Source organism: Archocentrus centrarchus, chromosome 16, assembly GCF_007364275.1.
Source record: "Archocentrus centrarchus isolate MPI-CPG fArcCen1 chromosome 16, fArcCen1, whole genome shotgun sequence".
NCBI classification, from domain to species: Eukaryota; Metazoa; Chordata; class Actinopteri; order Cichliformes; family Cichlidae; genus Archocentrus; species Archocentrus centrarchus.
The window spans coordinates 29,262,440-29,277,648 of NC_044361.1; the positions used below are offsets into that span (position 1 = coordinate 29,262,440).

The 15,209-nt window shown below is 40.1% G+C and overlaps 1 protein-coding gene across 2 annotated transcripts; it reads right to left on the reverse strand.

The window, feature by feature from the left end:
* Positions 1-2,377: 2,377 nt before the first annotated feature.
* Positions 2,378-12,156, reverse strand: lin28aa (lin-28 homolog Aa). Of its 2 annotated transcripts, none has more exons than XM_030750600.1 (4): positions 11,983-12,156; positions 10,905-11,077; positions 6,837-7,021; positions 2,378-3,106 (listed from the first exon to the last, which is right to left on the reverse strand). In XM_030750600.1, exons 1-4 carry the CDS (start codon positions 11,990-11,992, stop codon positions 2,887-2,889), a joined length of 588 nt encoding a protein of 195 aa, XP_030606460.1. In that variant the 5' UTR covers positions 11,993-12,156; the 3' UTR covers positions 2,378-2,886. The 2 variants fall into 2 exon arrangements, with proteins under 2 accessions (XP_030606460.1, XP_030606459.1); XM_030750599.1 differs by lacking the exon at positions 11,983-12,156 and adding an exon at positions 11,574-11,697.
* Between the last annotated feature and the right edge of the window lie 3,053 nt (positions 12,157-15,209).

Sequence of the window (15,209 nt, forward strand, 5' to 3'; positions counted from 1 at the left end):
CTACTAACCCCAGTCCCTTTACAATATTCTACTATATACCCATCTACAACGATTATAGAGGAAAAAAAATACAACAATAGTGGAACATTTTCTCCATATAGCATGGCAAATTATGTGAAAGAGGAAAAAAATATATATAAAGAACATCATCTCACTGGGTGCATGGAAAGATAACAGTCAAAAAGCATCAATCATTTCACATCATTGTTTTTTTTATGATGAAAATCATAGCATTATCCTTATAAGTAAAAACTGAAACTGTTGCACTAAGATGTTCACTTTGGCTTTCTTGTCATACACCTCACATCATGCGAATGAGCATTTAATCCCTGCTTTTTCTTGAACTAACACCCCTCGACTCCTTCCAATCAATCTGAAGCATTCCCTGAGTTTTCAGATTGGTAATTCCTGAGATGAGCCTAAGAGTGGAGTTTTTTTTTTTTTTTTTTTTCTAATTAGCAACCAACTGTATGTAGTTTATGAAAATTCAACATACATATTAAAATATGAAACATATATTCAAAAATGATTAACCTGAATAGAACAAAAATTAATGCATCCTATGATTAGTGCAGAGTAATATTGCATTGGCATTAATAACAATGGGCTTCTCCTCTGGAAGGCTAGTTGTGCACCAAAGTAAAAAAAAAAAAAAAAATCATACAAGGCAAAGGAAATAATAAAGAAAAATAACCTCACAGTTCACATTGGTTCTTCTACTATGTACCTGTACAGTATGCACTGTATATTGTTCATTTCTGGTTGCAATATATTACTGTTACATTGTATTCAAATTAAATGACAATGACTTATCAGGCACACATGTACAAAGTAATATGAGTACCTTGATGTTTTAAATGTACTACCCAGATTTATTCTCAAGTCATATGCAGCTTTGAATTTGCCAATTTCCTGCTGTCTACTAGAATATTCAGTGCTGAGAGGCTTCAATCAGAGCGGAAGGAGAAGCTGCAGCACTCTTGGATGAAAATAAATAAGTATGATAGTTTTAAAAAGGCTTTAGAATAATTTTACATATATATTAATTGGGTGTAAAAGTCTCAGTCAGCTTCTCCTGTAAAACGGGAGTAAAATGCTGATTAGCTAGCTAGACCTACATGCTCCTCCGTGCAGGCTTGGTGTTCCTGAACTACTACCCTACTAAGGGTTATAGGGAGGTAATGTCTTAAGTAACTACCTAGAAGTGGATATAAACAAAAACACCAGGCTTCCCACTGGCAACATCATGTCCGATTCTGCCTCAGTTTTACACAAGTAAGAGGAGAGCTAGCCAGAACCTTTAGTACCTTAATCCAGATCAAGCATCTTATCAGAAGTGATGTACATGTAATGGGGTTAGTATCGCATTGGTTTGAATTCTTTCAAATCCAAGTTGAGGTAACTATAAAACAATTGCACAACAGCCATTACAGTGAGAATATACTCTAGATGGAAAGTTGATAATGCTTTGAACTCCCATAAAAACAGTTAAAATGAAGAGAAACTTTACATTATAGGCAAAATAGGCAGTATTTTGCTGCCCCCTCTGGGTCAGTATTTTTGATTGCGCTATGTAGGTGCTATATTACACAATGTAAGGCAACACATGACAGCTGGTGTTTTATGTGTGGCCAGAGGTTCAAAAGCAGTCAGACTCAAGCAGATATGGGAAGCAGATGACAGAGAGATCTGTTAACTTCACTTCTCTCTTTCTCTCTAACACCATACCAAGATAGTTTTCAGTTTCATATGCTGTTTCCACACTATGTGAGACGCCACCCTCAGCTACAAATGCCTTCCATACGAGACTAGTTGAAAGGCTGAGAGTCCCGCTTGGGTGTGGTCTGATGTACGCTTACCGAAAGCTGACTTCGCAAAGCATTGAGGTAAATCTGTACATCGATGTGCAAGTTGAGAAGCCGCTCTGCTAGAGTTCTGTAAAATCAAGATTTTCAGGGGAGTGTTAAGTTACTCTTTAAGAAAATATGGCAAGCTTGTGTAAAGACTGTAGTGCAAAGAGGATCTGATTTAACCCCAGTTCAAATCACAATCTCTGAAGCTGTACTCTGAGAATATTTGGTTTGCCATTGGCTTTTAGGATGATGGTTTTACTAGCAGACCAAACATGGACCAGTGAGGTAGACCATGTACTTCAATAGCCAGCAAAATGCTGGATAGAAAAAAAAATCATATAACAATAAAGAAGGGGGAAAAAAAAAAAAAACTGACCAAAAGCTGGACATCACCTCTGGTCTGACATTCATTTGGCCCCAGGAAAACTGGATGGTCAATTGCAATACTGGCAGATGCCAATACATCGCTGATATACCCTTAAACCCACCCCGTGTTATTTCACAAACCCTCCCCCTGTCCCCGTACAATATGCAAACCTCTAACATTCATTACAGATGTAGTAACTGTTACATCTACGCCGTGCCGGATAGTGAGGTGTAACAGTCCAGAAGGGGACAAAATGGTAAGGCAGCAAAAGTGTAGCTATACTAAACACGCAGTACTACTCAAAGAAGAAGAGGTATAATGCCCACAGTGGAGGCACATTATTACATAACAGAAATCTACATAAACTCCTGAAGCTCATCCGTTACATAGCATTGCTCACTACAGTCTCAAATCCCCAATACCAGTGATTCATACATTAAACAAGCGTCCTGAGTGCAATAGTACAGCAGTGTTCCTGAGCGTTACACCTAATAAAAAAAAAAACAAATAAAAATAAAAAAGACTTTAGCAACATTCTTCATGGGTATTTTTAACCTGAGGTAGTTCCAAAAGCAGCTTCAACAGGTGGAAGGGGATCGAGTCTCCCTCCTTCCCATCAAAGCAGTTTGATTGGCCTCTGTGCTTCCCCAGTGTCAGCTCCTGTGTTTAATCAGAGGTGTCGGTAGGTGGTGCCGGCTGGCTGTGCTCCTCCACATCTCCTTTGGAGGAGGACAGTTTTCCCTGAGAACCCGGCGAGGACTGTTGTGCTTTGATTGGGCAGCTGGCAACCATGTGATCAATGCTTTGGCAGAAGTGGCACTTCTTTGGCTGGGGTGGTAACTTACACTCTTTGGCGTGGTGATCCAGGCCTCCACAGTTGTAGCATCTAAAAGAATAGAAAGTCTCTTTGATTAAACGTGAACAGGACTCAAGAAAACAAGCTGAAAACACACTTCTGTTTCCGAACTGTGTCCGAGTCCACCTGCGCAGCAGGAGGATCCAAACAGATCAGGATCAGGGATTCAAACTGGATAAGGCCCAGATCCAGTTCAGGCTCCAGTCATTTCCCAGCTCATCCATTCCGGATCTGTTCATAATGGATTCATTTTCCCGACACGATCTGCATTCTTTATTTAAAATGACTCATCCTTCCAAAACTGTCCTGAAATATTTAAAACCTATAAAGCTGAGACATTCATTCTAATCTTTTTTCCTTTATTGGTAAAACTTTACATTCATCGCAGACTTGCAAAGCTGCTCTGAATGTTTCCAGCTAAATTTGAAACTATGACTGAACTCTGACCTTTAACAGTAACTCAGTGAAACATCTCTGCTGTGGCTGCTATGGCTGAGAGCCGTCATCTATCAATGAAGCTGATCTTAGATCAGGTTAGAAACAGCTACACTGGGAAACATTAAAGCAGTTTGTCTGTAAATCTCATTACTCATTTTTCTCCAGTAATGGCAGAAATAATGAAATTCTTCATTAAAAAATGAACAAAGTGAGGTTGCTATTCCATCAATGGATCCTATTTTTACTGTATAATTATTTAAACAATTAAATTGTCATAAATTGCAACAACCTGAGGGCAGCTCCACCCCTGGGGTCTGCTGCTGTCTCAGTAACTAACACACAGGTCTGTCAGTAAACTCAGTCTGAGCTGTTTCTCCACACTTTTAGCTTCACTTTCTGTCTCCTGCATTTTGTCCGTCAGGCTGCAGCTGAATAATTAGATTTTATAAATCAAATTTAAATCTAGGATTCAGCTTCATCTGATGACACTTCAAGTTGTGTAAATGATGACAGCAGACATTATAAAAGAAATTATATATTTTATAACAAACTTTTATTCTGTCTATGATGATGGTCCTCATCATGGACAGAATAAAAGTTTGTCATCACTGATGACAGAGGGGGTCAGGCTGATTAAAGTGACTCATGCTCCACACTGACACGTGCGATCCTCGACCCACTGGATTAAAATGGAGGCTCTGCTCTTTATTTACCCATTGCCATGGTGAATCCTGGTGTTGGCGCTCCCTTTCTTTCCTTACTCATGCACACGCTAACTCAGGGTGAACTTACTCAGAGTTGATTGAACTAACTCTGATGAGCTGTTCTGTAATGGGAAGCTCAGAGTTGCTGATCTCAGAGTTGGTCAACTCGGAGTATGCGTTTGTTGAACATGCTTCCTGGAATATGCCGCAGGTCTTCATGTCAAACGCTATGCCACCCAGGGTGGCTCAGTGGATGAGAAGGCAACCATGTGTGCTACATGCCTGATGTACAGGTGACCCAGGTTCACGTCTGACCTGTAGCCCTTTCTTGTATGTCTTCTTCTACATTTCTCTCACCACTTTCCTGTCTCTCTTCACTGTGGGACTAATAAAAAAAAAAAAAAAAAATATATATATATATATATATATATATATATATATATATATATATATATATATCAAAACACTATACCAACCTATGCTAAAATAAGTAACAACTAAGGGACATGTTGCAACTTAAAGCCTTAAGTTACCACTAGATGGCAACATTTCACCTTAAATTAATTTGCATTTGGCCATATTGTAAGTCTTTAGGAAAACATTAGAAGTGAACATTTCAAAAGGTTGACCAAAAATAGCATGACATCTTAGTAGCAACCCTTTTCGATAGTCAGAGTTTTTAGAAGACATAATTATTTAAATGCCAAGTCTGCTATTTTCCTGTGGTCCTAGTTACCAGGGGTCATCAACAGCTTGTTGGCTTCCAGTTGGACTTTTTTGTATCAAAGATACATCAGTGTAATCGACATTGAACTTTACAAATCAGCACGATGAGGGGCCAGTGTGACCCATATGGGTTTCCATCGGCCACCGTTGTTTGTAATCTATAGAACAGCCACGCGTACAGGGGCAGAAGACAGATGGGCGGTGGACGTGGGGCGATCAGTATTGCCTCTGCAGTCCCTCTGCCACCTTTGTAACAGCAGATAAGGTTGGATAAGGGCGGCTGCCGAAGGGTCAGTTGGGCTTTGTAGTTATGGCCATTGGGGTGGTGTCAAGGTCTATACCATCACATCACAGAAGCTCCGTACATCAGCATCCATCAGAAAGCAAGTGGAAGGAAGGGGAAGTGGTCCCTTTGTCTGAAAAAGCTGCAGTAATGACCTCTGAACTCTGACCCTCAACCCCTCCCCAATCCCATCCCAGCCCCCAGCTCCCTTGCTTTTACTCATACACTGTTGCCATGACAACAGTGACCCTTCACCCCCTTGGCAGGGCTCTTACATCTGTTATCAATTAAATGGACAGGGGCTTTCCCCCCCATATATATATATATATATGTGTGTGTGTGTGTGTGTGTGTGTGTGTGTGTGTGTGTGTGTGTGTGTGTATCACCTGAACCCAAAACTGTAAAAAAAAAAAAAAAAAGAGGTCTCAGTACTGGTTTTAAATCTGATCAGTTCATCACACATACACATGTACATCCATGAAACCCAATCCAGCGCTCCATAATGAAATACACTAAAGGGGGAATGATATCTTTGGATCAGTGCAGTCTAGGGAGAGGTATTGAATACAGCAGCCCTCCCAGGACTCTTTGAGGCAGTAATGATCTGTTTTCACACTCACTACTCTCTGGCTGTAATCACAACTGACAGAGGGGGTAAAGTTGATACACCTCTAACCCTGTGTTAAATGAATATTCAAAGACTAACCCAAGTATCAAGGCCCCCTTAGTTCTTTTTTCTTCTGCTGAGAGGGGCATTGTTGCCTTTGCCTTTTGATCTTCATGAGAATTTTTCTCCCCTTCTGACCACGACTTATGAATCTATTTCTTATTTTTCCCTGGTTATAACATTATTAATGATGACATATTAAATTCACCACTTTTGATATTTTTAGAAATGCATTTTTATTGCAACAATAAAAACATGCATTCGGCTGTTTCTATAACATCAAACTGACTGAATATTTACCAATCCCACTTACTCCTCAAAAAAGGGAGTTTAAAGTTATCCTTAGTAAGTTATCGGTTTTATCAAATGATGTGGTAGAGGAGGTTTTTGGAGGAGATGAAGGGTGGGTTGGTTTGAATTCACCAGGGGCCAGCAGATTTAAACAGTTATTGATCCAGGTCACACGTCAAGCCTGCTGATGTGACCCTTGCTAGAGCTAGAGGTGTGGGGGTTGGGGTCGAGGGAGAGGGAGAGGAAGCAAAATGGGGAGAAACTACATCATTGTGTATCTGCTCCAAATCGGGCACAACAATGACTGTGTGTAAAAAGTTGCATGAATCTTTTGGTGCTGTTAAATACATTTTTATTGTTGTTTTCATTTTATTATGTGAAATGTATCGGTGTATTAGTTTTACTGCTAATTTTAATTAGCCTTAAATGATTTCATATTGGGTAAGGGTTGTGTTTTTTTCTGCTAAATATCCTCTATTATTCATGCTGAGTTTGCGTGTAGTGTAGCAATGAAGGATTTAAAATATGTATTTCACTAATTTTACCTTTTGTCTGTTTCTGAGATGTTTCAAATGCTTGAAGTAGGAATTTAACGACATCTAAGCAAATATTGACATTTCTCTTGTTCTTTCCCGGTTCATCTCTGCATACCTGTCCCCCTTTGAACGCCGCTTTTGGATCTTCTTGCCTTTGGGCCTCCGCTCGCTGCCCACGCAGTGGATGCCGCCCGGTCCGGTCACTCGCTGCGACTCCAGACCTTTGGATGACTTTTTGAAGGTAAACTCAACTGCCTCACCCTCCTTCAGGCTGCGGAAGCCTTCCATGTGCAACTTACTCTGAAAGGGAACATAGGGAGATTTTTTTCACCACGAGTATTTCAGAAAGTCTCTGGTGATTCATGTGTGTGAAGCATTTACAACATTGGGAGAGTGCTGCTTGATGAATGATTCAGTTTCCTTCCCATCACATGTGGATATCTTGTATGATATATAGAGTGATAATTGGATGTTTTACAACTTCCCATATTATACCAAATCACCTCCACATTGAGCCTGTGGAGAGTTTGACCCTTGAGATCAACCCCCCCGCGCCCCCCCACTTATTCCTTGCTGTGTGATATCATCAGAGGCCAACAGCGCCTATCGGGTATTTAGAATTTTAAGGTGATTACTAGCCCTCACCTGATGATGAGCAAACAAGCACTATAAAGCTTGGTGTTTCCACTCTACTCAGCAGTTTGCGCACACTGATTTGCATCACCAAAGCATTGTTGTCTTAATGCTGCATTGTCTTTTGGGTGTTGTTTGAGTGGTAAACCTGGTGGGGATAACCTTCAACCCATCCCCCTTTTAAAAGAAATTCCACACTGCTGCCCCCACCCTGATCCCTCTTCCCACCCACATCACAAAGCTCTACTAACACACTGACCACCACCACACTAAACCCTAAACTGCAGGATGCAGAGGTTGGTGTTCAGCGTTGGGGGTGGGGAGAAGTTCCTCTGTGAGGTTGGGGGTCAGGGTGACATTCCATGAATAGTTGTTTGGCAGAAAGACGTGAAAGATGAAAGTTGAGGGAATGCATAAATGATTGATGGCTCTCTTTGATATCAGTGTTGGAAATATTTGATTTTTTTTTTTTAATTATTTTTGTGAAAGAATTTTGATTTTGATCTTATGAGTTCTTGGCTTCATCAATCAATAAAGGCAAACAATGGAACTAGCATCACACTTGACTATATTTTCACTGATACTGCAGTCACCTGAAGTGACCTTTAAAGAGGCGCCTGATACTAGTGTCTTAGTAACAGGGAAGAGGAATCAAAGGGAAGGTGGTGCAGTTTTGAGGATAAACCCCATAGACTGGCTAACACAACATGGGAAACCCCTCTCTAAAATTCCGGTGGTGCGACTGTATGATTAAATTGTCACGCATACTGCAGACTGCTGCCACAGGAAGAATGATCCATTAATTTAGCAAGTTTGTTTTGATAGGCATAATCCCATTTTCTTTGATTCATTTTTTTGAGTGAGGTTTCATCCATCTATTACAAGCAACCAACGGCCTTCATTCTTTGTTTGCCCAAACCACGGGGAATCATATTTCAGGACAGGTTATAATTTAAAAGGAGACAACTAGTTAATCTCCAGAACACAGCTTTATATTAAACAACAATTAGGTCACAGCAGTGCTTAAAACTGAGGTTTCATTACAAACACAGACAGGGGTCCTTGTGAGCAAGCTAGCAGCCCACCCCCCCATTAGTGAGAAGCAAAACAAACAAAAGTGATGTGTTCTAATCCTGCAACCCTGAGTCACAGCTGAGCATCTGCTGCAACGTTCTGAGCAGTGAGGAAGCATGATTGGTGAGCCATGACAATTGAGTGGCACCGCATGGATGTCCACAGAGCCCCAGTCCCATCAGGCCTCTCTGTCCTGCTAACCGTTAACCCATTTCTTTTTCCACGTGTGACCTTCCTTACCTCCATAACTGACCCTCACCGGCAACATGGCAGCACCAGGTTAGTCTCACACACAGGTACAGAATCAGGATGGGGCTGTTTAAAATTGAAGGACCTGATGTTGAAGGTGTTAAGTATGGGCTACTGTAAACTACATCCTGAATGTGGCTGGAAGCCAACTGAGTCAGAAGAAAGACATCAGAGCAGCGAGGGACAATAAAGGGACTACCGCTGAGACAAAGAGGGGCTCGGTCACGGCCACAGGGTGCTTCATTCGAATGCAAGGCTCTATTGTTCACCTGCACAAAAGGCCAGAGGACCCTAGGAGTTAATTTTCCTTGACACACGGCCACTAATTTTAGGACTGAGGCTTTTCTGTTGCAATAACCCCAAACATTAATCACTGATGTGTCCAAGTTTTCCAAAAGACAGTAAGGGAAATAAGTGGGTGAAATGAGGCCAGTGATATTACTGTAATGCTCAAACTGAGAGGTGCAATAATGGCAATTTTGGATGGATGGATGGATGGCAATTTAAATTTTTTTAAGCAGCATGTGATGGTTTACATGAACTTAAACTGACACCTGCCCTTTTTCTAATTTCATTTGAGTCCCTGTGACTGCTGGAGCACTAAACTGTACATTTCTGTCTTCAACTGAACTGATGTTTTGGTTTGCAATATGAGTAATCAAATACCAGCTTCCTGTGCATAGTCAAAAAACATACCAGTTAGAACTGTTCTGCAGAACAATTAAGTGTTTCTATATGCATCATCATAAGCAGGCAACAGGAAGACGGAGCTATGCAAGAGTTGCTTGAGAGGGTGTGTAAACCCACTAGAATAAAATGTGGATGGGAAATCTGTTTTATACATGTGTATTAAGTAGGTTCAAGGATTTATTAAGTACTATTAATTTGTATTACAAGTCTAAATGTTGAAAAGAAGAATATTAGGTGTTAAACTGAAGAAAAATATCTCTCTGTTGTTGCTTTGGGAACAAAGAAATTTACCTAAAGTCTCCTTTAAATTAGTGTGTTACAGTCACTTTAAAGAGCTTGTGTACTTCTGGCACACACACACACACACACACACACACACACACACACACAGAGGGGGTTGAGGAGACAGCAAAGAGACTTTAATCACTTTATGGTGAGAACTTTTGAGGTGAATGGGCAGCTAGTGGGAATGCCTCTCATTCACATGCGAAACCTTTATCTTATCAGGCAGAAATGGAGACGCTCACTGAGATGAGAAAGGAGAAGGGAACACCCCCACCCACCCCCCACCCCACACACACCCTGGATAGTGGAAGGAAAACTGGAACCGAAGGGTTAATGCTTCCAATGTTTGATTCATCTAAGAAAGAAATGTTAAAGCCAAAGATAAAAGTCAGAACAGCAGCACCAAGTGTAAAAATAAGTGTGAATGAGGCTGAGGCCTGGACATGGTTTGGCTGAGTTTTAACTGTGTTTCAATGATGATCAGCAACCCCATCTTAGAGCCAAATATTGTGTTATTAAAACACAATATGTGTATATATATATATATATATATATGTAAATGGATATAAATGGTTAAAAAAACCACACACACACAAAAACAATCAAACTCGCTGATTGTTCACATCTCAAGATGGAGATCAATTAAATGTTTCCTCCTCTTTAAAAGACCAGTTTTCATGCAGCTCAGGGGGAGCATGGATGTAAGCCTGTTAAAAGTGCTTAAGCTTCACTGAACAACAAAAACCGCACATTCATCTCTCCATCACATTGTGTCAGTGTCTTGAAAACCACGAGGGAGGCCCGCTGCTCCCCTCTGGCTGCAACACGTGTTCCCCTGAAGCAGAAACACCCACCGCGCAGCAAAAGCATCAATTTAACAGTTAGACGTTTCCGGTAATATAACAACTTTAATCTTTAAACATCTACCAATGCCCCCCCACCCCCTTGCATTTTAAAGGACTGAAGCTTTCGCATTCACTTTATTTTCTTTTTTCCCCCCCTGTGGATCTTTTAACTTATGCCCACAATCCTTTTCTGCTTTGACTAAGAAGGAAAAAAAAAAAAAACACCATAAATTGAAACTACAATGGAAAAAGACTGATCTCTTTTCTCCTGGTATGGATTAATTTTCATCATCACATTTTGGGATACATTTGCTTTGCTGCAAAGGTTATAGGAGCTAATTAATACACCGCCACCACCAGTGCTGGGTTTGAAATGGATATCACGTCGGAGCAAAAGCAGATCATACCTGATGGACGAACACATCAACCGGCTCTTCCAGCGGCACTCCCTCCCGGCTGGTCATGGACAGGAACCCGAAACCCATGCGGACGTTGAACCATTTACACACACCGACCCCATGAAAAGACTGTGAATTTTCCTCGGTACTCGGTCCTTCATCCTCCTCGGTTTTACACACTCCTACAATGAAACATTTAGCAGTTACTATATAAAAGCAGCGTAAACTTTAAACTTCTAAGACGCAGATGCTTAAAACGCGAAAGATTGTGAAATTGAAGTAAGGTTAAAAAACCGGAAAGACTACTTTTCCTTTAGGCTAGGCTACTCAATCAATAATCAATACGAATCAATGAAACGAACAAGATTAGGCAGTATTTTTTTTTTTTTTAGCATAATTTGAAATAAATTAAAACCAACTTTTTCAGAGAAAGAAAACAGGCAACTTTTTTTTCTCAACGAATACACCACGAGTTGATGCAAAACAAGCGCAAAAAGAAAAACATTCTTTCTTTCATTTCTAAAGACAATGTGAAGCATTGATAGACACACGGGTTGCGCATCAAGCGTGAGAACAATGCGTTAAAATGTTCCACTGCAATCGAACAGACAGTCCGAGGCAAAACGACTCAATTAACTTGCAAAACTTTTTCTCAAAGTGCAGCTCAAGTTACCAAACCTGGAAATTGCTGCTTAGAAACGGAACCCATGTCTTCAGTTCTGCCTTGAGTCAAAATCAGCACCCAAGCTACAGTATCCTACAGCCCGCAAACTGGGTAATCCTCACAGATTGCCACTTTCATGCAAAATGCTGTGAAACGCAGCGAGAGGGAAAGCGTGAGAGGGGAGGTAAACAAAAGGGGGCTGGCAACCTATCCCCCCTAAACAATGAGGGGTAGGAGTGGGGGGGTGGGGGGGTCAACGGGAGAATTTTTTTTTTCTGTGAAGACCCCCCCCCCCCCCCACCTCCAAAAAAAAAAAAGAGAGAGAGAGAAAGAAAACACCTTAAACAATGCATCGAAACCCTGCCCCTTAAAAAAGCGCTCCAACCGTTCCCAGAGATAACTCCCCAAAACCTGCCAGCATACCTTCTGCCATGTTTGCGAGCTATGGTTTAATCTCAGTGCTCACTGCTGCCGTTTCCTCTCTTTCTTTTAACGCCTTTTAGTGCTCCTGCAGTGGTCAGCTCTGTTGGTCAATACAAATGACCATTTCCCATCCAACAATCCCCCCACACTGTCGGTCACGTCCACGTGATTCACAATTACAGTCCCCAAGGATACACTGCATATTATGTGATGGACGAGCCCAAACATGGGAAGTGGCCAATCACAATAATACGTATAATAATCGTATGCTACCTTCGTTGTAGTGATTGGCCAACTACTACTATAACGAAGGAAATATTCTTATATTCAAACCCAAACATCTGTTGTGGTAGTGAGTTTACAGTTACTGTAAATTAAAAATTTATAGGCAGCAGTACATGTATATATCTGCATAAAATTCAGCTTTTATTTAAGTGATTTTCAAATACTGATGCAAATACTAATAATTTCATGTATCTCTAGATGAAGAATTCAAACATTTGAACTCAATGTATACAGTGAGGTGAAGCTGCCGGTAATAAAGAAAGGATTAAAAATAAAGGGTTTAAATCACTGGAAGCAGTTAGTTTGGGTGGTTTTTTTTTTTGTTTGTTTGTTTGTTTTTTGTTTCAAAATTAGGATTCAAATATATCAATTTTATATGCACGTTATATTATCTCACACGTGTGCTCGTTTCCTTGTAATCAGAGATTTGGGTATCTGCTCTCCTGGAAGGGTCTAATGGTAATGCAGATGAAATTGTGAGTGGGGAACGGGTTTTTTTTCCCCACATGCAGTGGAAGAGGAAGAGCTCAAAGGAGTTAAGCAAGCGAGGTGAAGGGGTTAAGTTTTTTAAAAAGAAAGAGAGAAAAACAACAACAAGTTTGATTTAATAAAAGCATGCAAAGCAGTGTGGCCGTATGAAAACAAAAAGAATTCGTGGATCAATAGTGATTGATCACATCACGTTAAGATGTTGACTGGCGTCCTTGTGAAATGACTGATGCTTTAAAGACAGAAGAAAGGGATGAGCTATTTTAAGCCAGCCTAAAGTAAAAATACTCAAAGAAATAAATAAAGGACCATTAACGTATTACAACGCTGTTATTGGAGATAATGGGGCCTTTCGTGGGAAGGGGCGACACTACACGAAGTCTGTTCTTTTTTTCCTTTTTAATTTTTTCCTATATATTATTTGTGTTGGGTATAAAACACAGATGCACATGAATGTATTTGAAATTGTAATTCGTTTGGTTTATGCTATACCAACGAATATAAAAAGATAAGGTTGTGTATTTGTTTTATTTGTATCGTTGCTAAGTAAAAACGATTTATCAGTGTCATTAGGTAGGCCTAAATTTTTAATACCGAGTAATATTGAATATAATCGTATTCTGATGTATTTTTATTTATTTATTTATTGAAATTGAAATATAAGATGGCTGATCGAGAGGAGACAGTGGCTCTCAGTTCATCACAATTACCACAACGACCTCTTGTGGACCCGCAAAACACGCGTATTTGTGGCCCCAGATATTGCATAATTTAATTTAATATGGAAGATACCCTTCATAGTACAAGCAAGTTGGTGGTTCCAGGGCTGCAAGATGGGGTTTTGAAAAAGGAAGTTTAGCATTCATTTTTTTGATATAATCCCTTATATTTACCCACCCATTCCATTCTTTGATTTTATATATACGCGCTATTTAGTATACTTTTTTCCTTTTAATTTTGAATTTCGTTTGAAAATTTCGATTTTGAGAGGTATAGGTGGAAGACAAGCGTTTTATGTTTTCCCATAATTTACTAACTTATATCTTTTTATATTATATAAAAGCATATATAAAAGCACAAGCATTTTTATTGTGTCTCCGTTCAGACTGAAGTGCTTAGACAGGAAAAACAATCTGTGTAAGGAAGCCAGATAGCTTCCTAAAAAAAGGGGTCAGAGAGTCGTAATTGCTTCCTAATATCGTAACCGAAAGCCAATAATGCTTTTGGACAGCGTCTCTGTCAGAAGGCGAATAGAGTGCAAAGATGTCTTGTTCTGATAATAACAGTCGCTTTATTATGTTTGTTTATACAACAGATTGTAGGTACACTGGCGACAATGTTTCTTTACAATAAAACTCCGCAAAATCTACACTACTAATCTTTTTTTTAGTTATCCGTTATTCTATCCTTTATTTATTTGTCTAAAAAGTGTCACTGGCATTAAAAATGTCTTTTCTAAGAGAGATCTGGCCAAGAGGGTAGCGGAAATTGTAACAAATATAACATCACAGTTCTATAAAGATATTTCAAATGGAGAAAAAGGACTGGATTAATTAATGTAGGTACAATAAAACATGTAATTTCTTTCTTTTATATATAACCCCTTCGTAAATCATGTTGACTACAGTCTATTTACCAATATAAGCAAAGTTATTACACATATAAAACGCACAGAAACATCGAAAATCACTTTTTTGGCAGTCGATCACTTTTTGGCACAGCACTCGCCAGTGAAGGAAGTCAGCATAGTGACATGGTATGTGTTCTATAAAATGGCCACTAGATGTCAGTATAAGTCTCAGTTCAAAGTGCAGAATAAAATGAGGCACTCAAAACATTTCAAGTTTAACGTTGAAAACATTATGACCAAATATTTGATATCAGTTTTCCGCGCTCATACATGGCCTTGTGGCCTCAGACCTCCTGGCAAGAATAGCATATAACTGAGAGCCTGTGCATTTTTTCAGTCTTTTCTTATGGAATATAAACTTTAGAGTCTACTTCTTTAGGTGCCAGGGCCGCCCAGGCTGCACACAGTGATGAGACAGGTCCCGCCTCTTTGGCATCCACAAGGAGACGCCAGCCAACCAAACACGGAGGCTTTAAACATCACTCCTGCATTTAGACTCCGGTCATTTGTCGGATGTGAGGTGGATGGAGCAGCTCATGGGCGGAGGCGGCCGACTGGTAACAGTCTAGAAAACAAATGCGAGTGAGGAGTCCTAAGTTAGGAATATCTGGCCTGTAGCAGCATTCACAACAAAAATTTTAGCTCTAGCTCACAGCTATAGATCCCACCCTGCGCAACAGAACAAGGAAAACGTTGCAGTGTTCAAATCCGCAGCTCAGCAAAATGCGCAACAGAAGAAAGTTAAAAATTCCTTAACCAACTACGTCGAGTAGTCTGCTGCGGTCCGAGTGCAATCATGTAGACTCGTCCCTTAGCTTCTTTT

Bases quoted from the DNA above. Each gene is read 5' to 3' on its own strand.
- lin28aa (XM_030750599.1), bottom strand. From the start codon at position 11,604: ATGGGTTCCGTTTCTAAGCAGCAATTTCCAG. The intron at 11,078-11,573 runs GTTTGGTAACTT...GTTTCATTGTAG, and splicing joins TTCTAAGCAGCAATTTCCAG to GAGTGTGTAAAACCGAGGAG. The intron at 3,107-6,836 runs GTATGCAGAGAT...CTATTCTTTTAG, and splicing joins CGGCGTTCAAAGGGGGACAG to ATGCTACAACTGTGGAGGCC.